Source organism: Bemisia tabaci, chromosome 4, assembly GCF_918797505.1.
Source record: "Bemisia tabaci chromosome 4, PGI_BMITA_v3".
NCBI classification, from domain to species: domain Eukaryota; kingdom Metazoa; phylum Arthropoda; class Insecta; order Hemiptera; family Aleyrodidae; genus Bemisia; species Bemisia tabaci.
Window position 1 is genome coordinate 46,557,832 of NC_092796.1, and position 22,251 is coordinate 46,580,082.

General features: G+C 39.0%; 4 protein-coding genes across 6 annotated transcripts in view; 2 read left to right on the forward strand and 2 right to left on the reverse strand.

Annotated features, from left to right (window-relative positions):
- Window positions 1-2,829, forward strand: part of Osi17 (DUF1676 domain-containing protein Osi17) — a 91,490-nt gene extending 88,661 nt beyond the window's left edge. For all 3 annotated transcript variants that reach the window (XM_072299948.1, XM_072299947.1, XM_072299946.1), the window contains exon 8: window positions 577-2,829. The gene's annotated coding sequence lies outside the window, so the exon portion shown is untranslated. The remainder of the gene's footprint in view (window positions 1-576) is intronic.
- A 3,910-nt stretch (window positions 2,830-6,739) lies between these two features.
- LOC109034993 (zinc finger Y-chromosomal protein 1-like) lies at window positions 6,740-16,236 on the forward strand. The gene is made up of 2 exons (XM_019048437.2): window positions 6,740-7,019; window positions 12,859-16,236. The coding sequence occupies exons 1-2, from the start codon at window positions 6,990-6,992 to the stop codon at window positions 14,215-14,217; spliced, it is 1,389 nt and encodes a 462-aa protein (XP_018903982.2). The 5' UTR covers window positions 6,740-6,989; the 3' UTR covers window positions 14,218-16,236.
- Window positions 16,237-16,358: 122 nt separating this feature from the next.
- On the reverse strand, window positions 16,359-20,094 carry LOC140224515 (uncharacterized). Its single transcript, XM_072299952.1, has 3 exons — window positions 19,891-20,094; window positions 18,671-18,881; window positions 16,359-17,219 (listed from the first exon to the last, which is right to left on the reverse strand). The coding sequence occupies exons 1-3, from the start codon at window positions 20,091-20,093 to the stop codon at window positions 16,617-16,619; spliced, it is 1,017 nt and encodes a 338-aa protein (XP_072156053.1). The 5' UTR covers window position 20,094; the 3' UTR covers window positions 16,359-16,616.
- Window positions 20,095-20,848: 754 nt separating this feature from the next.
- Window positions 20,849-22,251, reverse strand: LOC140224516 (uncharacterized). The gene is made up of 2 exons (XM_072299953.1): window positions 21,509-22,251; window positions 20,849-21,267 (listed from the first exon to the last, which is right to left on the reverse strand). The coding sequence occupies exons 1-2, from the start codon at window positions 22,249-22,251 to the stop codon at window positions 20,853-20,855; spliced, it is 1,158 nt and encodes a 385-aa protein (XP_072156054.1). The 3' UTR covers window positions 20,849-20,852.

Here is a 22,251-nt window from a genome sequence, read left to right on the forward strand (position 1 = left end):
AAATGTATTTTTCAAAGGGTGATATCTCAATTTATTTTGAAGCAAAACAGTAAAAATGAAGCGTAAATACGGGCTGCAACCCTTTAATGCAAGTCTGAGATTCGCATATCTGACCCATAGGACGTTTCTGAAGTTTTTATTTTTTGCGATTTTATGCACGAAAAGGGTATTTTGGCGAGAGAGGCCAGGGTAATATTCCGTGACAATTCGTTAATGATTCTCGTGTGCGAATTACAAGCGAGTTTGATGGAGAGTGAGTCAAAAATTTGTATTAAGAGCGGATCTGAACGGCTAAGTATGATTAAATGAATATTCTCGTTATGAATATGCTAAAGTATACATTACTAAATTTGTTGTTTTTTCTGAAATCAGCAAGCGTTGCTCAAAGTTTGAATACCTCTTTAAAGCACCATGTGCATTATGGAACCTATTTTTTGTTATGAATTACCAAAATCAAAATCCAGATGATCTGGCACACTGAGCAGATTCCTAGACATGCTCGTATTAACGATGGAGCTCTTTTGATTTCTTTTTCTTGAATTTCAATTGATTTCCTTTGTTTTATGAATTTTTCAGCCCATCTGAATCACAAGTCACCTCTATAACTCAGGGTAATTATCGTCATTGGGACGTCATCGCACTCCATTTTCAGGGAATTCTACGGAACTTCATTGAAATTTCCATGGAAGATATTTTAAAAAGAAGACTGTATCCCTCAAAATAATTTTAAAATGAAAAGGAATCTTCAAAAATTTTCTCAAATAACAATGAAAGCTATTCGCAATCGAAGGACAATTGTAGAGACCACAATAATGTTTATTGGGCTCTTTTTTTATTTTCTATTTTTCCATCAAAGAATGAGACCTTTTTCATTTCCGACAATGATGAGAAGCAGAAAAGCAACAACCTAAACCATCAAGAATAATATCTTTTCAAGCATTGATCGCAGAGAAAATTGAACATCAGTAGTAAACTGTTTTGTCTTTTTTTTCTTTTTGCTTGTTTAAGTATTTAAAAATTGGAATTCGACTGAAAATTTGACAATTTTGCAACCTGTCTACATGTTTTGCTCCTGTCCTGACTCATACGCACAGTCCAGTAATAGGTTTACTGTAACGAATTCCAAAGTCATCTTAAATAATATAATAAGACTGATTGGTGTCAATTGATAAAAAATGAGTAGGTAAGTGAAAAAGGCGTACTTCATTTCACAATTATTGGCATAGTAGTGTCGTAATTTTAGTACCTATGGTGTTTTCAAACAAGTTGATTATGCCCAGTGGCGTGGCGTGCTTTGCGATATATCGATTGTTATGTAATTTAAACCTATGGTAAAGAATCGATTATTAAGGTGTTCGCTGCGAACACCCGGTTTATCGATCCTTTTTCATAGGTTTAAATGACATAACAATCGATGTATCGCAATTCACGCCACGTCACTGTATGCCATCTGTGACCGTGCATAGTTTATGCATGAACAAATATCATAACTGACGCAATTAGATCACAAAATAATCAATCTGTCGCATAGGTAATCGATAGGATATACAAGGTCCCAGTAATGATAATAATTCCTTATACATATACTTTTTGCGTGAATCTACTCAGGGTCAAAAGTGTAAAAGATTTCGGACGATTTAGTATTATTTTTCAATTAATTTGTTCCAAATCTTAAAGGATTTTAAAAACTAAAGTAGTGACACTTTTAAATCTGTTCTGTTGTCGTGAAATCACCCGTATATATGAGACCCATCTTTCCCCACCGATATCATTCATTCTAGGCACTTAAAATGCAGCACGGACTGAGACGTTTTCGGTTTACACAATTTGAAAAAAAAAACGAATTGAGAAGGATCGGTATTTATATTTTATTTTGGAAATCAGATGCAGTTAAAGTGGGTTTATTTAATATCATCTAAGTAATCTGTATGCAGAAAGTGCTCATACGGCCAAAAATGGACTAACTACAAATGAATCGTATTTAAGGAATAATGTGGCCTTTATTCGAAATGTTGATCAAATTTTTAACTTTTATTGGTCTTCAGAATTTTGGTGTTTTAACTCTAGTTTTACAAAACTGTCACAAGAGGTATTGATAAGGGGGTTAAGAAATTCTGCTTGATGAATACTTACTTTCCTATCGGAGCGGTTTGTGCGATTTAGAGTAGGTCAGCCAAAAAGCAAGCGATCATAAAAAACTCGCTGCACAATGATCGAGTAATTTCATTTCGATAGAAAAGCATGCGTGAGTAACAGCTTCTGATTTGAGGCCCCTCTGATCTTGAGCATTGAGGTGTCCTCGAATGAAGCGTCACTGAAAAAGAAAAACAAGAAAGAAAGAAACAAATCAGCAACTTCGTGTTAGTATCAGAAAAGTATCCAAGAAATTTCATACCCTGGCATTTTTAGATTCAACTATGGTTCTTACGACGTCCATGTAAAACTTCCTTTGTCATGCCTTAAAACAGCACACTGAACTGTACTGAATAGTGTTTTGCTTCATTTTATCAAGTTATCTCCCATTTTTACCTGTTAAGTGTGGACTTTTGTCGATTCTCTCAGGAGATTTTTGTATAAAGTGTCAAATGATATTTATCGGCCGACATGTACTCATTCTTGAGGTGAGGTCCTCTTTTGACCGTAGCATCTGAAAATCAATGTAACATCAAATAGCATCAATCAATTAATCAATCTCTGATTAATACAATTACACCGCTGTTTGGTATTTTGTAATTTTTATTCGTGTGCCGTTGTCAAAATTAAGCCACGTATGTAGGCATTTTCAATGTATTAATTTATTGAATTTTACTAATTTATTTGTATATAGTGTAAATAAAACTTTATTTATTTACTCGATGATTTTTTGTTACCTTTACCTGCTCCTGAAAGGGCCCAAATTTGAATTTTAACCCAGCCGATGACAAATAACACAGACCAGCGGTAAATTCAGTGGCTACAAAAAATAGAGTAGGTAATGAATTTGATTTGAAGAACATCATTTGAAACCATTCTTCAATTTTTACAAGGATGAAGCAACTGAAAAGAGAGATTTTTCCCAAAAATATCGAACAATTGGCAAATCCATGTCTAAAATGCATACTGAAGTTGTTCTCACACTCTATTTTATATCAAAATTGACAGCGAAAATTATCCAACTTGCAGTTCGAAAGTTTTCGTCTCAATGAAAAAAAAATCTTTAATGCCCTTATATTTGACCGTCCTCAAGAAAAGGGACCTTCGAGACAAAACTTTCAGCGGAACGAATTATGACAAGTCGGGTCGGAAAATCAGATTCTGAGATTTCCAAAAGGAAAATTTACCGAAAATATAATTAGTTTCAAACGATTTGGTTCATTGTGTGATTTGTGCCCATGTATAACGTTTTACATCAAAACACTGCAATTGCATGTCGAGAACATGGACAATATTCGAATTTCATAAAACTATCCTGGAAACTGCGCTTTCTGAACTGCTATCTTTGAATCGTCATAACTCCAGTTCGGTTTAATAGTCTGGACTGCCATTACAATACATAATTTATTCCGCATAGATACTCCGTATGTTCTGGTATTAATATATGTTTCAGCTTTTAAGGACTTGAGGTCCGGGTCTAGGTGGGTTGCTGCAGATAGAGCGGGCTCATGTAAGGAAAAGGTGTATCCTATCGATAGCTGCAAGAATGATGAAAATCGGTCCGATAGATCTTCAGAACGAACTGTGACAAAAAATAAAATATACATTGTTTAAATGTGAAGATTCGTAACTTTATCATGTTGTATAAAGCAATCTGGGTCCTACCTCCAAAACTTGAACAGAATGGGCTTATACATATCGACGGTGAAACTACCAAACCACGTATCTCGGTTTGCGACGTCGCAGACTTCCTGTCATACTTTATTTTTTAAATGAAAAACTACTTAACATCCAGTCTTGAAAATTTCTGTGATTTTTCCTCTTTGTGCGGAGAAAATTCCGTGAAAATTTCAAGGAATGATATTGATTTGGTCTACTTCATAAAAATAAAGTGTGAGCGTAGATTTTTAAACGCCGCAAACGAGATACGTGGTTTGGTAGTTTCACCGTCGATATAGAATCTATCATCTGTTAATATACATGCAAAAATCATGAAAATAGACCCAGTAGAAAACAGTAGAAAGAGCTACGACAAAAATGAAAATTCTGCCAATTAGAGAGCTTATAGTAATAGTACAATGTAAAACATTCATTTCAGAAGCTGAGCATGCGATTCGCACTCGAAGACACAAAAATTCTTTGTTTTTCCAATTAATTTTCTTTGTTTGATTTCATCTCTCATTTATATGAAAGTGAAGGATTACAAATGAGTATGGACAGAATGATGTCTCCGGACAATATGGGTATTGACTTTCATCGTTTTGTAGCGTTCGGCTGACATTTCATCATTGGAAAAATATTTTTCAGCGTGTTCATATATTATGGAAATTTCCGGTAACATCCAACATAAAATTTCATGATTTTCAATTAAATAAATACAATTCTGCTGCCCCGGCCGCTTATTTTCATCACAGTACCCAAGAAAGTGAGGGGTTAAAGTTCCACAAACCTCCGCTTCCTCCCTCCCTCCCCCTTCAATCCACACAATGGACCACTAGACAAGGTACGAATTTCAGCATTCTGATACATGTTTCTCAACTAAAATTTCACGTAAAATACGACGCGCACAACGAAAATTACCGAAATCAACTCCTTCTAGAGATATTTAATGATTCTTGATGCGTGAATTCAAACCACCCGCTCATGAAAATTCAATGCTCTACGTAATTCACATCGTGGGTTAAACGTTATCATGACAGTCTCTGTGACATGGAAATCTGGCAACCTCAATCTTGACGCCTTGGCTCAGCTGCAGCAAATTGCTTATAGTTTGAACAACACATGGTGAGAAATGAACATTACTCGATTGAGAAGCTTGTTGAAACCGTTGTACACAGAAAAAAATGGATGGTGCTGGCGACAGAACCTTTTGTTCATACGGCTCCCACAGTTTCTTTGTTACACTTACAGAACTTTCTGTCGTGGGAACAGAGTACTCTGTTCCCACGACAGAAGTTCTGTTCTCACAACAGAAAAGTTCTGTAAGTGTAACAAAGAAACTGTGGGAGCCGTATGAACAAAAGGTTCTGTCGTCAGCACCATCCATTTTTTTCTGTGTAGTGCGCGATATGACTCACGTAGAGCTTTGAGTTTCTTGTGGGTGGGCAGTTCAAATTCCTCGTAACCAATGTGAAATAAAAACGTTAATATCTTCGTTTGGAGTTTGTTTCATTAGTTTTCGTTGCGCGAATCGTGCTCTACGTAAAATTCTAGTTAAGAAACATGTATCAAAATGCTTAAATTCGTACCTTGTCTAGTGGTCCATTGATCTTCGGTTACTTTTCTCTCTTCGACCACCGACTCCTTAAAGATTCCAGATAGATAACTTCGACGGAAAAAAGTATGCGTTGGGAAAGCCAAAAAGCAAACCTCAATATATAGAGTTCATATTGACATTGGTTAAATAGCAAAAATAAAAGGACGTCATTTTCGTTTAATGTATGTATAACTTCCAATTAGTCTGTGCTGAAAATACGTATACTCATTAATAAGTAAGTAAGTAAGTAAGGCCGGGCTGGCCGGCGAGGCGCCCTCAAGGGGCCAAGGCAACTGGCAACTGCCGTCGTGCACCCCGAAGTTGTACCGTACTCCTTAACTTATCTTCGTACTATTGACACATTGAGTATCAATTATATTCCCGCAAGGCTCAGCGGCCGTCTGATAGCCAACGGAAGGTCTTATCAAAGACTGTGGCAGACGCTGCAGAGCACGGACTTTCGGAGCACGGCCATGCTTCCACCGAGTTGGACTGTGTTGTTGCAATCTACACTGATAGGTAGCGCTGGCAGTCGCGCACACTACGAGTGATTACCGATTTTTCACAACCCAGTCGAACAGTGCAGACGGATTACTTACTGGGTGACTATGTCCCTCCCGCACCCTGTAACCTCGAAGGGTCAGGGTATTGGAGTGGCATAGTCATCCACAGTCACGATGACTGATATTTGAGTGTCCTCAAATATCAGTCACCTCCGGGGATTGAACCCGGGACCTCAGTGCTGGCAGCGAACTGCCTTGACCACTACACCACTGAGGCTGACTATACTCATTAATATTTCGTTCAGGAGAGGAGATAATTTTCAAGCCCCCGATTGTGTGGATCGGTTTCTCCAAATTATTTTGAAGAAAAATCACGTGACGTCTTTATCCAGCTTAAACTCTGTCTCGTGGCCCGTTGTATCACTTTTTTGGGAGGCAAGAGGAACACCTCATCCTATCTTTCCCCCTATACCGTATGAGGATGAAAGAGAGTCTCTTGATGTATCGTGGGGGAAAAACCAGGAAAATGCCCACCCTTTGTTATGTCACGCTCTAGCTAAGGGTCATAGAGGCAAGCACCGTTACATATACTGAACCGCCTGGTTTTTATGAATGCGAAGAGGTATGACGATATTGTCGATATCTCACTTTTCATCAACATGGGTAATTATTGTCGAGAAAGGCTGTCATGCCAGGCCTCAAAGGACAATATGCGACTGTCGGACGAATTCATAATCTTGAGGGGTGGTGAAAATCCGATCTAACTGTACATGTGTAATTCTGTTATCCTCAACCCTTACCGAGGAAAACCCTAGCGACAGTACTCAAAAGTCAACGAGAGGTAAAGTGTTAATTTATTGTGCGCTTGGTAGGTTTTCGCGCTTCAGGCTTTTCAAGTTACTTATGTCGTACGTGGTGATCTTCAATGTAATAAGTCATTTCTTTATAAAACTTTTGCTTATTAGTTTAATAAGCTTGTTTGACGTCATTTTTTCCCTACGATGGAACTAATCCTGTGCGGAGTGTCCTGTTATCGTGTATGAACTGTATGGTGTTTTTTTGGATATTCGATTTAATCGTTCTCTTTGATCGGAAAAATGAGTGATTCTTGGCGGCCTTGGACAAAGGTTAGTAAGCAACGTACTGTCTTTAGAGTTATGTATTCTTCCAATTAATTATGCAATCAATAAGTTTTATTTAGGGAAAAACTAACTCTGACCTTAATGAATGGGTATATAATTGTCTTGGAAAACCGACCTTTCCGGTGACGTATACACGGTGCTGATGGTGGCATTAAGGTGATTCGATGGACGCTGTATTTTGTGTCAGAACGGCATGCAATATACCGCATGTCGTTTTGACACAAAATATGTCCATCGAATCACCTTACTTAAATGAAGAACGGAAATTTAAAATCCGGTAGACACCATTAGGTATTTTTGAAATCATGCGCAGTATTCTTCGCTAAATGAATTTTCCCTTCGGACATTTTCCTCTTAATTCCAATTTTATTCACATAAAAATAATTCTTCTCAGGTCATTAGAATCTATTTACAAATAAAATTATGATCACTCGATTTTAGCAGCAAATTATTACGCTTACACGGTTTTGAGTTTTCACTCATCAAATGGACATATTCGTGATAGACATATCTTGGTAAGGACACCCATCAGCAAAGTAAGTAGGCGAACCGCTGAAAAATGAGATCAGTGTTAAAAACTCACAGGCACAAACGCGCCCAATGCGCCTAAGAAATCGGCCAGGGCACCTAAGAAATGAATGTTCAGCGCCAACGTGGCCCCCAAAAATGCCCCTCCCCCCCAAAAAAAAAGTTTTTCTCAGTAATTTTTCTGTTCGGTGATTCCTCGAATTTGCCCCAAGTTACAGCCACACGTTCTTTAACTAAAACATCGTGCGTAAAACTTTTCACTAAATGAACCGTGATTTAAAGGCAAATAGTCAGTTTGGCCCCTAAAAAATCTTCTATGGCACCTGAAAATCGAGCTTGATGCGCCACAAGGCTCCTAAAACTCAGAGGTGAGCTTCGAACACTGAAAGAGATAAACACATGAGTCAATTTCGGGAAAAATGAGCTTTTGCTTTTTTAATCTTAGGGAACTCAGCTTGAACTGCTCTTAAGTTTAAGATGCATTGCAGGAAAATAGATTTAAACGCAAAATCTTATTTTACGTAGGTATATATAAATGTGTAAAAGCCGCTTTTATAGCGCTCTTTGGCGCTCTGCGACACCTAGCCGCCAAAGTTTCCTATCCTTCCAAAGTTGGCACTCCCTCATTTCTTCTAAAACCCCCTGTCGCCACCCTTTCTACGTAGTTACCCTTTTTAAGTAGGCGATACGTAATGGTGATATTACTCTAGGGCTAGGGGTAAATAGATAGGACGTGCTCCAACATATACTCAATATCTACATGATTTCTCTAATTCGCGAAACCCCCCTAAAAACAGGATTGAAACTATCACTGTCTGAAGCTATATCGCTCTTTGACGATATCGGAGACAAATAGCCTTTTTTTTCTTCAAGACACTCTTATCATAGTTTTCAAATAACACGTAGCATATCGACGGCGCAACTCCTAAACCACGCATCTCATTTAAAAACCAATGAAACCACTTCTAAAACCTCTACGTTTCATAGTAACATTGATTCTCATTGACTCGCCCCGTAGAGCGCTGCTGCAGCTGGTGAGGCGGTCAGTGTCGGAAGCCAAAACGCCTTCATTTCCGTGCATATGCAACACGGACATTCATGGAGCCCGTTTAGTTGCATTAATCCAGGCGTTATAATAAAATTTGCTAAGTAGCTTACGATACTAACTGAAGCTTTATTTCTGTAACAAGTTAACTTACTTTTAGCGTTGCCTATTGCGCCGACGAAGTAAACCATTCCTAATTTTTATCATGACATTGTCAATTGTACAAAAAATGCATTACTCAAAAGTATTATAACATTGCCGCCCTTCGAAATAGCATAAGAATAGAGATGCTGCATGTGTGAGGAAATTACGATTTGACAGTTGATTCTTATGTAAAAGTTCGCGAGAAACACGATGGTAACAATGGTTTTCTCTAAAATCAACTCCCAAGCTCAAAAAAGCTCTTAAGTTGAGGCCATAATGGAGGGGATATCCCGCGCTATCCTAATAGTCCACCTTTACATTAAGACGAACTCTCCACGCAAAGATAGGGAGCAAATATATTAGCAGGGTTGCCGTGTTTTCAGTTTTTGAGTCCAATATAAAGTGGCAGCCCTGTCAATGTATTTGCTCCCTATCTTTGCATGGAGAATTTGTCTTGATGTAGATGTAGACCCTCAGAATAGCGCGGGATATCCTCTCCATTTTGGCCTCAACTTGAGAGCTTTTTTAGAGCTTGGGAGTTGATTTCAGAGAAAACCAGTGGCATCATCGTGTTTCTCGCAAACTTTTGCATAACCATCCACAGTCGAATTGCAAATCTCTCACACATCGATGGTGAAAGTGCAGAGGTGCGTATCTCGATTTTCGACAGTTTTGAGTTAGCATGCATAAACGTGTAGTTGAAGATGTCGTCTATCAGCCAGCAAGAGATTATAATCGAAAAAAATCGGGAAGTCACCTAAAACCGTAGAACTTTTTTCGCGTATCTCGGGCTTAAGTGCAGGAATGCGTATGTCGTTCAGGCCTGTTCATTTTTCGGCGCACTTTACGCACAACCAATCACAACGCGCACTCCTCAGCAGCGTTTCCCGCCAACACCTCACATCAGCTGATCAGCTGTTCTGTGTTTGTGTTCAATGGTTTTCTTTTATCTATCTAAAAGAAAAGTTGATGTGGATAAATGTGGATAATCAGGCAGTCCAGCATGCATAATATCAGTGAATGCTGGTGATAGGCCGATAGACGAGGGAAGGGGGGGATTAGGTAGTGTTACTTGTCATTAATGTTGCATACGCTTGTAATTGAAGGCGGATTATCACTCGAGGGCCCTCCAGTATCATTTCCTCATAGGTATCTACTACCTACTAGCAGCGCGCGGCGTTCATGTCCATTTTTACTCTTTGGGCCAATGCAATCATGAACTGATTAAACTGACGGTTCATCACAACGGTCAGTGTTATTAGAGTCAATCCGGTCGAACAATGCTTCATTTAGTGTATTGGGTCAACTAAAGCTTCTAAATAAGTTTTAAGGTTGAATAAATTCTATTTTTGATCTTAATGATCAAGAGTAGCTTCAGAACGGTAATTGCAGAAATGCGTATCTCGTAATCTAATGTCAGTTTCCAATCATACAATGCTTGATCCGGCCGTATGAGGTCAAACTAAAGCTTCTGATAAAGAATTGTAAGCATGAAACCCTTTTTTCAGTTTTTAAATGATCAAAATCCGCCAACAATAGGTTTAAAACACTAATTGCAGAAATGCGTATCTCGTGATAAAGTGTCAATTCTTAGTGCCGAAAACGCGAATCTCGGCATTTCGGCCGTATTTTCTAACAGCGCGAGAAATTATTCAAAATATTGATGAAGTCTGAAAAAGCATCTTGTTCTTGCTATCCTCAAGAATTATTACCCCTCTACTGACAATAAGGAGGAATGTAGACAGTATTTTTACTCTCCTGAAAAATCGTGTTTTCCGAGATACGCACTTCTGCACTTTCACCATCGACATGCAACATCTCCATTAGGTATCTATGCATGATAAGTAGTTTCCTGTAACCTACTTAAATGAATTTGATCCTGGATTTTTTGGCAAAAAATCCAGGACATTGAGGTGGGAAATCCATTTTAGAGAGCTCTGAAATTATTTAAGTTGTCAATTTGACAGAACTAGACTTCGGTTGTATGAGAAAAGGCGGAGAGTTTGAATGGATGACTATCGATTTATTAGGTATTGATGGCTCGAGTAAAAAAATACGCACCTTAGATTGCGACGTTATAAGTCTCCTCTCATATTTTGTTTCTTGAAAGGCAAATAACACGTTTTTCCGTTGAAAAGAACTATATTGTACGCAAACCCTATGCACATTCTTTTCAGGAAAATTACGTGTAACTAACGAACACTTCCTTTTTAAATTGTTTGTAAAATTTTCTTCACTCACACGGAAAATTTCATAGAAATTTGCGAGAAAAAATGCTGAATAGTTTTTCTTGAAAAAACTAAACATTGTTAGACGCAGCCCTCATGTAGAGATGGAGAAATTTTTGTAAGATTTAACATCTGTTGTTTGTCGAATGATTTTTAATATATCTGATTGGACATACAGTGGCTTAGGTTTACTCATGAGAGGGTAGTATGAATTTCTTGACTCTAGTCTATAATATAAACACTATTTCTTCATTTTTCCGTTAGTTTCATATTTTTAGCGAGGAAACATAATTGTATCTTGTGGTATTATGATTCTTACATTTTCATTGGTCTCATTGGATCACAAATATTTTTTGCTGGAAAAATTGAGAAAGTCAGTCAAATTAGTAAAAAAAGGAAGAAATAAAGGGAAAATGAAACACGCAAAATTTGGAAAATTAGTCATTTCAATAACTATAAGGATAACTTTAAAATTCACTAAATTTTACTAGAAATTGGCCAATTGGACACTTAGAGAATTAAACCATTAGTCGTATCCCGCACAAAAGAACTTGAAGTGATTCGATAGACGCCATATTTTGTGTCAGAACGGCATGCAATATATCGCATCAATTGATTCCATTTTTTCAGCTACTCGTCATTTTTCTCCAATTTTGAGATCGCAATTCTGTTGTCAGGAAACTAAATCACTCACTTACCAATTTTAACAAAGAAATTCAATGTAATAAAGGCGCCCTTTTTTTAGAGAGAAAACATCGCATTCGATACTGATATCGAAACTGCACTCGAATGCGATATTTTCTCCCTAAAAAAAGCACGCCTTTATTACGTCGAATTTCTTTTCTAGGAGCTCTTCTGGAGCCTGACTTCATCAGACGTTGCCCAATTTTTTCGCGGGTTTAAATTTTTAGACATGAAAATGAAGCAACATCGAAATTTGAAATTTTATGAGTTCTATACCTAAACTTAATAAGCCAAGAGAAATTCGCATACAATTTAAATGCGTCAAGTAATTTAGATTTCAGTTCGAAAAATAAATCAAGAGAGAAAAGTAGACAATGTGAAATGTTGTCAGGCTCATCTGATTAAATATTTCCTATTAGACTCTTTGCATTTAAGGTGATTCGATGGACGCCATATTTTGTGTCAGAACGGCATGCGATATATCGCATCAATTGGTTCCATTTTTTCAGCTACTTGTCACTTTCCTCCAATTTTGAAATCGCAATTCTGTTGTCAGGAGACTAAAGCACCCACTTACCAATTTTAGAAAAGAAATTTAACGTAATAAAGGCGTGGTTTTTTCAGAGAGAAAACATCGCATTCGATACTGATATCGAAACTGCTCTCGAATGCGATATTTTCTCTCTAAAAAAACCGCGCCTTTATTACGTTGAAATTTTTTGTTAAAATTGGTAAATGAGTGCTTTAGTCTCCTGACAACAGAATTGCGATCTCAAAATTGGAGAAAAATGACGAGTAGCTGAAAAAATGGAACCAATTGGACTGAGTTAAGCAGAAAGGAACCAACCCACATTTTGGAAAAAATTGAGTTATGGGTGGTTTTGAACTCAACCACTGCTCTACTATCTATCGCCAAAAATTCAAAGTTTTTGTTGGAGCAAATTTTGCAGAAATTGAACTCAAAGTTTATCTTTTACATTGAGTCTTATGCAGGAGCCAAACTTTAAAGCTCTTTTTCTCGGTTCGATCCCGATGTGGCTTGGTTCCTTTCTGTTTAACTCCGTCCAATTGATGCGATATATCGCATGCCGTTCTGACACAAAATATGGCGTCCATCGAATCACCTTAAATGAATTTTGATTGGGAGAGAACTTCATCTATTTCTCACGGTATCTATATCCGATCTCTGTTCCAGGCAAAAGGAGCCGACCCACGTACACCCCTTGATCAGTTACATCCAGATGGACATCAGCTGATGGAGAGAGAGCCTCTATTCGACAGTGATATACTTGCCCTGGAGTGGTCCTCGGACAACAGCTCTACGCCTGATTCGTGTGACTCGCCTGAAGGATGTTCTTGTCCCTCGCCTGGAGGATGTTCCTCACCTAAAGGATGCTTCTCTCCAGAAGGATGCCTCTCTCCTAAAGGATCCCTCTCTATTGTCTTAATGAAGGATGCTGCGACTCAAACAGACAGCGAAACCTATGAACTCGCCTTGCACGCATTTCCATACGTTTGCCGTCTCTGTCCGCGCCGGTTCGAGACTAAAATAAATTTGATCTTCCACGAAGCTATGCACACAGGTCCGGAAGAAAATACTGCCACTCAACCGGTGACGCATGGCGTTTGTGATGATACACCCAACAATCAAAAAGAGACGCAGACGAAAAAAATATGTTTTTCTCCTAAAGAATGCTCTGTAGTATTAGAAAGGGTTACTGAAAGTCCAAGTGATGCGCGAAGGGAAGAATCTAACTCCCCGCCCCAGCAATGTGTAGTAACAGTGGAAAGAATGAAAGTTCCAATGACCGTGGTGTCCTGTGGTAACAGGAGAATAACGTTGTCATGTAAGCAGTGTTCGGCATCATTTAGCGAGCAAGCTAAATTGCATTCTCATGTTTTGCAGGCGCATACGACCAAATCAGGTTACATGTGTGATCATTGCTCCAAGTGTTTTCGAAAAAAAAGTCTTTTGAGCAAGCACATCATATCGCACATGGATGTGAGGCCTTTTGTGTGTAATTTGTGCCCGGCTCAATATAAAGAAAACAGCAAGCTGCGCAGACACATCCGCAATATTCATGATATCAGGAGAGTACCGTTCTCGTGTAAGCAGTGTTCGGCATCATTTAGCGAGCAAGCTAAATTGCGTTCTCATGTTCTGCAGGCGCATACGATTAGATTAAGTTACACGTGTGATCATTGCTCCAAGTGTTTTCGAATAAAAAGTGATTTGAGCAAGCACATCATATCGCACATGGATGTGAGGCCGTTTGTGTGTAAATTGTGCCCTGCGCAATTTAAGAGGAACTACACTCTGCTAAGACACATCCGCAATACTCATGAAAGGAAGAACAACGTTAAAGCAGGTTACACGTGTGATCATTGCTCCAAGTGTTTTCGAATGAAACGCCGTTTGAGTGAGCACATCATATGGCATCACATGGATGTGTGGCCTTTTGCGTGTAATTTTTGTCCGGCGGATTTTAAAGTGAACAGCAATCTGCGGAGACACATCCGCAATGTTCATGAAAGGAAGAACAAAGTTAAGTGAACTCGGAACAAATCTTAATGCATTTTTCTTCCATTTAAGTATCCACGTAGTCGGATGATACATAACTAGTTTTTAGGCAGACTTTAGTATTTTAGTTATAACTTTCTTTAAAGAATGTTTGTGATTGTATGCTTATTTAGTGTGCTGTATTTGTAATTTGCATGTACCTATTTTTGTTTCATGTCATTTCTACTTTTACGTATTGTTTACGTAATTTTCTAGTATAATGTTGAGGCCAAGTATTACCGTGGTTTTATTTTTTTGTCACAATATACCCTCTCTTTTATGTTTTTTGGTAGCATCAAGGTAACCTATGTAAATATCGATTGTGATGGTGCTAAATAAAAATGTGCTTATAGTAAATAATAATCCTATATACATATTATGTATTAAAACACTAAGTTCCGAATCTTTGGACGTTAACTTTGAAAGAACCACCGGACCGATTTGCCTGATATTTTTTTTTAAATGAAAGCCCCTGAGCTGTAGATTTGCAGACTGTAGTTTGTTTTCCGATTTTCTCAAATTTTCTCCTGTAGTTTTCTCAAATGTATCCTATGTATTAAAACACAACGTTCCGAATCTCTGGACAAATCGTCCTTAAAACTTGCCGAGACATTCGGAGGACCAATACAGCCGTGCTAAGGAAGAACGCCGTATGAGCCCTCAGACGTTGCAAAATTTCCTTCGATAAAAACCGAATTTACTGCGAAAATTTATTTTGTTCCAAAATTTTTTAAGACAATATTGTACGCAATTTAATCTAAAATATCTGAGAATTTCAAGGAAAAATATGCATAAATTCCGTCAAAAATACATGTTGTATCAAGGGAAATCTGACAACTCTCGAATGTTCATACGACGTTCTTCCTTAGCATGGCAGGATACCTACTTCCTGATGGTTGAACTTTTTGAAACTTAAACTGATTTGAAACCCGATAAAACCAACCGCATGCGAGTTCGGTGTGGTTATGTGCTTCTCGGGGCGATGGAACAACCAGAGGTTCGATTGTTGAATCGATATCGAATGACCTTGATCGATAAAAATTATTGCTTGAATAGGAATTGTAGATCAGAATCATGCAATAGAAATTCAACAATCGACTCTTAGGCTCCTTTATCCTTGCCCCTATGGTTCTCTGCGTTGCGATATGTATTTCAGAATAATGGACCACTAGAAAAGATTTGACCGAGAACTAAACGTTACTTGTCCTTCCTTCAAAATTTTACGTACAAAACTATTCACATGCACAACTGGAAGCTCGGAGATCAACTTTTGAACGTGATATTAACAAATCGATGACCAAAGTGCAAAGCCACAGTTCTATTTTTGCGACGGTGCAGATTCCTGGCCATAAATTATGTTCTCTCATGAAAACTTCTCAACTTCATTAAAAACTGATATTATTTAAAATTATTAAAAACTATCTCAATTTTCCTCCTCCCTCAGCATAGTATACCTATTTCAAGCTGAGTTGGTCTCAGTAGTTTTCTGCGCAAATAGTGTTCTACGTAAAATTCTGGTGGAGAATTGTATAACAAAATGCTTAAATTCGTACTTTGTTTAATGGTCAATACAATCACAAAAAGCGAACAGAGAGAACTTTCCTAGCGTTACTCGGAAAATATATTTTATCGGGAGAAACGAGGCAACGTTTGAATGCTCATACGGCGTCGAAACATAGGCATTATAAGCCTTATTATTCGATGCCGCGCTCATGCTAATAACGCGAGTGCGAATAATCGCGCCAAATACAGTGCGGCCGGCGTCCAACGCACATTAGCGGCTAGCGCCTACAAGACTGCATTGATACTTCTCGCATTGCGCCGACCGCAGGACAGTCGGTCAGTCGGTGACTCGGCGTAAAGCGCGCATCAGCGCCTACAAGATTGTCGGAATACTTCACGCATTGCGCGCACAGCACGGAACGCGCTTTGGGTAATAGTTGGTATTTCTCGGTGTCATACGCACCACCCGCGGTGCGGTGGACAAAATATCCAACCGGATTCATGTTGCACTAGATAACTAACCAAAATATCTTTCTGAAGTTTTTGTGAATGATCTTGAATTAATGACGAAAATTAAAAAAAAAAAAAAAAAATTATTAATTTTTCGTGTGTAAAAATAACAATATGAACGGTAAGAGGCGACGCAGCAATCGTTTTATGGGTTTTTTTCTCACCTGAACCACCAATGTAATCGATTATGAGACGTTAACTACAAAATTTGTGGGTCAATTTCTTAACACATTTTTAAAATGTAAATTTTACGTACATAAAAAGGAAAACAAATTCCAGAAAAGACTGATAATTATTCAATTTTGATAGTACTCTCGCGTCTTTTGTTTTTTCATATTTTCAAATTAAAATTCAAAATAAATGCAACAATTCTGTTTTGCTTAGTTCCGCTGGTTTGCGCCTACATTTCTAGCCTTGTGGCGGGCTGAGAGTAGGGAAATCTGGACTAAGATATTGTCAAGACGATGATTGACGGGGAAAACACAGTTTGTCTGCGGGTCCGACGTTTCTCCACGGCCATTGTTCTCAAATAAATTCGACGAATGTAGCCATGTAGGTTCTTGGCCTTCGAACTCGCTTCCTTTCGTTCCAATCTGGCCGCCCTTTACGTTAATTTCATTGTCATACTGTGAGACATAGAAATCCCGGACCTTCTTGGTGCATATGGTGCATTCTGTCATGGTTCTTTTCTTCAAGAATAATGTTTCATCGTCCTCCCCGGCAGATTTTCTCCCTTCACGAAAACTGAACTCTTCAAGAAACCTGTCCTCTTCAGAAAAACTGCCCTCTTCAAGAAGGCTCTCATCTTCAAACAGGCTGTCCTCTTCACCAAGACTGTCTCCCTCTGCAAAACTGTCCTCCTCGAGAATGCTATCTTCTTCAGAATTAGGTTCCTCTTTGAAAATATCACGCCTTTCGATAGGGGCATTCGCATCGAGGTGGACATTCTCTTCGGCGTGGGCTCTATTTTCAGACGGTGATTCCTAGACAATACCATGAGCATGAGAATAGCACAAATTACAAAATTAGCCAAATACAACTGAGGTGATAGGTGCGAAAAGGCCCCTACATGGCTGCGAGGACCTTTTTAAGGAGAGTTGTTTTTCTAATTCCTCGCAATCTCATTAAACTATACGGCACAAAATCTTCAGGAGATATTCTGGATAGAAAGAGTGAAGGCAAATCAAACAAAATTTCTGGTAAAAACAATGATGAAGGCCGCCTTATGAAACTTTAGATCTGAGAAACTTGCACAATCGCAAAGCGAGATACAGTGTTTAGTAATTCACTAGGAAAAAAAAACACATTGGATCTAGAGTCCAGACTCTTGAAAACATTGACGAGAAAAAGGACTCTTGATTCAAGCAGATTTAAGCTTAGATCAAAAGGAAATCAGCTCTTAAGAGGCTTGGTTCTTGATTTAAGCTTAAATCTGATTGAATCAAGAGTATTTTTTCTCGTCGATGTTTTTAAGAGTCTGGACTCTAGATCCAATGTGTGTTTTTCCCCAGTGTTCGATGGGGAAACTGCATCTCGGTTTGCGGCGATGCAGACGTCATGTCATAGTTTATTTTCTACATGAAAAACTACCGGACGTCGTTTTTTGACAATTTCGGTGATTTTCTAAATTTTTATAAAGTACATTCCGTGAAAACTTCAAGTCATTGGATTGGTTGGATCTCCAGTTGAAAAATGAAAGAGTGGCGGAGATTTCGAAACACCGAAATCGAGTCATGAATTTTTGCAGTTTCACCGTCGAATTGCACCATCGATATAGTGCAGCAGTTGTGAATATAGCTCTTTATTAAAAGTAGCTTACAGCCAGGACATGGACCACTAGACAGGGTACGAATTAAAGGATTCTGATAGGTACATGTTTCTTAACCAAAATTTCACGTAGAACACGATTCGCGCGACGAAAATCACTGAAACCAACTCCTAACGAAGATATTTGCATTTTTATTTCACATTGGTTACGAGGAATTTGAACTGCCCGCTCACAAGAAACTCAAAGCTCTACGTGAGTCAAATCGCGCACTATAACGGTTTCAGCAAGCTGCTCCATCGAGCAATGTTCATTTCCCACCATGTGATGTTCAAACTATAAGTAATTTGCTATAGCTGAGCCAAAGCGTCAAGATCGAGGTTGCCAGATTTTTATATCGCGTCATGATAAACGTTTAGCGCGCGATGTGAATCACGTAAAGCACTGAGTTTTCATGAGCGGGAAGTTTGAATTTACACATCAAGAATCATTAAATATCTTCGTAAGGAGTTGATTTCGGTGATTTTCGTTGTGCGCATCGTGTTTTACGTGAAATTTTGGTTAAGGAACATGTATCAGAATGCTGAAATTCGTACCTTGTCTAGTGGTCCATTGTTAGTCGACTTCTCAAGATAAAAACTAATGCGTCCACTTTACCGAGTTACTTACTTGTTTATAGATATCATTCGCATCCTTTTCTCTGACATAACCACCCTCTTCGGTATCACCTCTTTCTTCAGAGAGCGCAGCTTCCTCTCGCGGGGTACCTGCCCTGTGGGAGCCATCCTGTACCTCAACCTTAATGGGGCAGGGCTCCTCCGTGCAGGCATCGGTGTCTCGAGCCGCAGGAGGCTCATCAGAGTGGAGAGCCCTCCTGAACCTGTTGGAGATGTTTGGTGGCATTACTTCAAGTCGTTGATCAGAGTTTGTTCTTAACAAAATACGAGTAAAAACAATCGATATTTATCGAAGCAAGCGGTCTTGCCAACGTACATCATGAAAGATATTTGCTCTTAGAGGTAGGCTCTTGCCATAAGGCTAATTTTGGACATGGACAGACCCTTGAGCAAGTTTTCAAACCTGGTCTCTCTGATGCAAGGGAGTAAGGGTCTGTGCGGATTATATTTTTTAATCGAAAACACCTTGTCATCAGAAGGAGCAGGGAAAATCTTATACTCATATTTGCATGCACATATTTAGCCGCTAAATCCGGAAACGGTTTTTCTCTATCATGCAGAGATTCCCAGATGATGCCGTAATTTGGGGATAATGGGCCTGGTGTGCGGGAAAGATACGGACGAGTAAATAGACGGGTTTTTACGGGTAAAATCGCACGAAAATCGTAATGACTACCAGCTAATGAAAAAAACTAAAATCTGAAAAAACTTGAGAGAGTAAATTGGAAGAAGCACACCAAACTATACAGATTGTGCGCTAAGTAGTGAATTTAAAACTTGTCGTATTTTTTGTGCAATTTTACCTGAAGGAAGCCCACTCACTTGCTGCACCTCTTGCTATTCCCGTATTTTCCCGGCCAAATTGAATTGATCGAGAAAAAGTAGATCATTTTCGGAATGAGCGCTGGAAATCTGCTCAGGAGCAGTTTTTATACCTTCCTCGATAACATTTTCTTCTTTTTTTTTGACTATTCTTTTATTATAACTATTATTATTATCAAAATATAAAGTGAACAAATGAGCATTAGCGGATCCAGCAAATTGGCAACATTGTTTTTCTCAATTTAAACCTATGAAAATGTACCGATTCTTGGAGGGGCCAGATTTCCTAATAAGCATCGATAATTTAACATAGATTTAACATAGGTCTCAACGGATGGAATCCGGTGTTGCCAAATTGCTGGATCCGCCTCTGCAAATGAGGAGACGAACCTTTCATAAGACGCGATCATCTTTTCAAATGCCCCCAGAATTCGGGCCACTTCACCCTGATGCAGCTTGGGCGGGAGGACGAAACTGAAGTTCGGCTTCCGGGTCAAGCTCCTGACGCAGTCTCGTTTCTTGCAGGTGATTATATGATTGAGCATGGCCGAAAAATAATTGAAAGATTTGATGAGCTCGTCGAATTCCCTCATCAACGCGTACACTTCATCAGCGGAGACGGGGGCACATCCTGAGTCGCATCTGGAGACGTTTCCGGGACTTTCGGTTCCAGAATCCTCTTTGCTGGGACTCTGTTCTCCAGGATTTGAGTTTCCAGGACTTGTAAGTTCAAGATTCTTGCTCCCGGAACTCTCGCTTCCGATGTTCCTGTTTCCGAGATTTTTGGTCCCGACATTCTTGTTCCTGGAGCTCTCAGTTGCGACACTCTTGACTCCAGGATTTGCTCTCCTCGGGACTTTCGTTCACGGGATTTTTGTTTCTCGGGATCCCGGTTCCAGGACTCTCATTCCTGGAACTCGCGGCTTCTTCATTCTTGATTTTGGAATTCTTGTTCCAGGGGCGTTCAGCTCCGTGATTTTTCTCTCCAGGACTCTCCATTCTATGATTTCTCTCCTCTGGACTCTCCATTCTATAATTTTTCTTCTCTGGACTCTCGATTCCATGATTTTTCTTTTCTGGACTCTCGATTCTATGATTTTTCTTCTCTGGACTCTCGATTCTATGATTCCTTCTCTCTGGACTCTCGATTCTATGATTCTTCTTCTCTGGACTCTCGATTCTATAATCCCTCTTCTCTGGACTCTCCATTCTATGATTCTTCTTTTCTGGACTCTCGATTCTAGATCTCTCAATTCCGGCATAATGGACCCTATGATTCCTGTACCCGGGGCTCTTAGTTCTAGAATTGTTATTCCAGGGACCCTCAGTTCTCTCACTTTTAATTTTGAAATTCAAGTGCCTGGGGCTCTGGGTTTCGGGATCTGTGCTCCGAGGAGCCTCGTTCCGGGATTTTCGATTTCTTCACTTTTGATTTTGAAATTTTGTTTCCTGGGGCTCTGGGTTTCGAGATTTTTATTCCTTACACTATCGGTTCCGGGATTCGTGTTCCCGCGCTTCTCGGTTCTTTCATTCTTGATTTCTGAATTTCCAGACCTGAGATTCTCGGTTCTGGGATTCTTTTCCACTGAACTCTCAACTTTGGGATTCTTGTCACCGAAACTTTCGGCTCTGGGACTCGCAACCTGATTGGTCCTTAGCTGCTCGTAGTGAAAATCGTAAGTTTTTTTCATATCTTCAAGTTGGCTGATGAACATCTCTACGACCTCGCTGTCCGTGAGTTTTTCCGGGCTTGTCCTCGAGATGTACCTGCGGGTAGAGTCAAAGAATTTTACACATTCTATAATGAAAATATACCAAAAAATGACACTGAACAATTTTAAGAACTATACCAAGCTCTGAATGTGTACAATCTTGCAAAAATAGTGTCAAGAATTGTAAAAGCAATTTTTAATTTGGAAAATTGTTCGTTTGGGTATACGATGCGGACACTTTAAATACTGATGGTCAGAAAAGATCTTAAACGATAGAACACACAAATTGAACCTACCTAGAAGACTTTACATCAGGGTATCGATTGTTTCTAGTCAATCCACTTTCTGGGAATCTCTGAACTTCCAAGGTCTTCTGATCTGGGAATGAAACTTTTCTTTTCTCTTTGTACCCTAAAGCATCATCATCAGATGGTCTACCAGGAGATCCTTTCATTAACAACCTTCTTGGTTTTAAAGACTGTCTCGTATCATTCTGAGAAGGCAAATCTTTAACGAATTCCTCGAAATCATAGTTTCTTTGGTACGAATCCATTCCGTCGAATTCTTTTTTTACCTTATACGGAGAAGACGAGTCTTTGACAGCTTCATTTTTAATAAGGATTCGATAAAATGGGTCCGTTTCGTGGAATTCTTTTTTTATCACATTCTTGGAAGGCGAGTCTGAAACAGATTTCTCAAAATCAATGTTCCTTTGGTATGGATCCATTCCGTCGGATCCTTTTTCAGGTTGCAAATCCCCAGAGGGTTTATCTTCTATGACTACCTTCCATCCCTCTCTAGGATAGAATGTAAATGTCCCCATAGAGGTCTTTTTGGAGGTTCCAGTACAAAGCGTCTCAGATGTCCACGTAAAAGCGTTCTCAGATGTCTCTTTAGAGGCTTTTTCAGAAGATTCCCTCGCCGATTCGGAGGACCGAATTCCATTCTTGAGTTTGGCCGTACTTCCACTCGACTTTAAGTGAAATTTTTCAGACTCATGAGTGTCAGTATCTTGAGAGCATGAATCCTCTAGATCCAT

Coding starts and splice junctions, on each gene's coding strand:
- LOC140224515 (XM_072299952.1), bottom strand. CDS start 20,093: ATGAGGGAATTCGACGAGCTCATCAAATCTTTCAATTATTTTTCGGCC. Junction 18,882..19,890: donor ATGATCGCGTCTTATGAAAG/GTTCGTCTCCTC, acceptor CATCTCCAACAG/GTTCAGGAGGGCTCTCCACT. Junction 17,220..18,670: donor CGAATGATATCTATAAACAA/GTAAGTAACTCG, acceptor GGTATTGTCTAG/GAATCACCGTCTGAAAATAG.
- LOC140224516 (XM_072299953.1), bottom strand. CDS start 22,251: ATGGATCTAGAGGATTCATGCTCTCAAGATACTGACACTCATGAGTCT. Junction 21,268..21,508: donor CCTGATGTAAAGTCTTCTAG/GTAGGTTCAATT, acceptor CTCTACCCGCAG/GTACATCTCGAGGACAAGCC.
- LOC109034993 (XM_019048437.2), top strand. CDS start 6,990: ATGAGTGATTCTTGGCGGCCTTGGACAAAG. Junction 7,020..12,858: donor CTTGGCGGCCTTGGACAAAG/GTTAGTAAGCAA, acceptor TCTCTGTTCCAG/GCAAAAGGAGCCGACCCACG.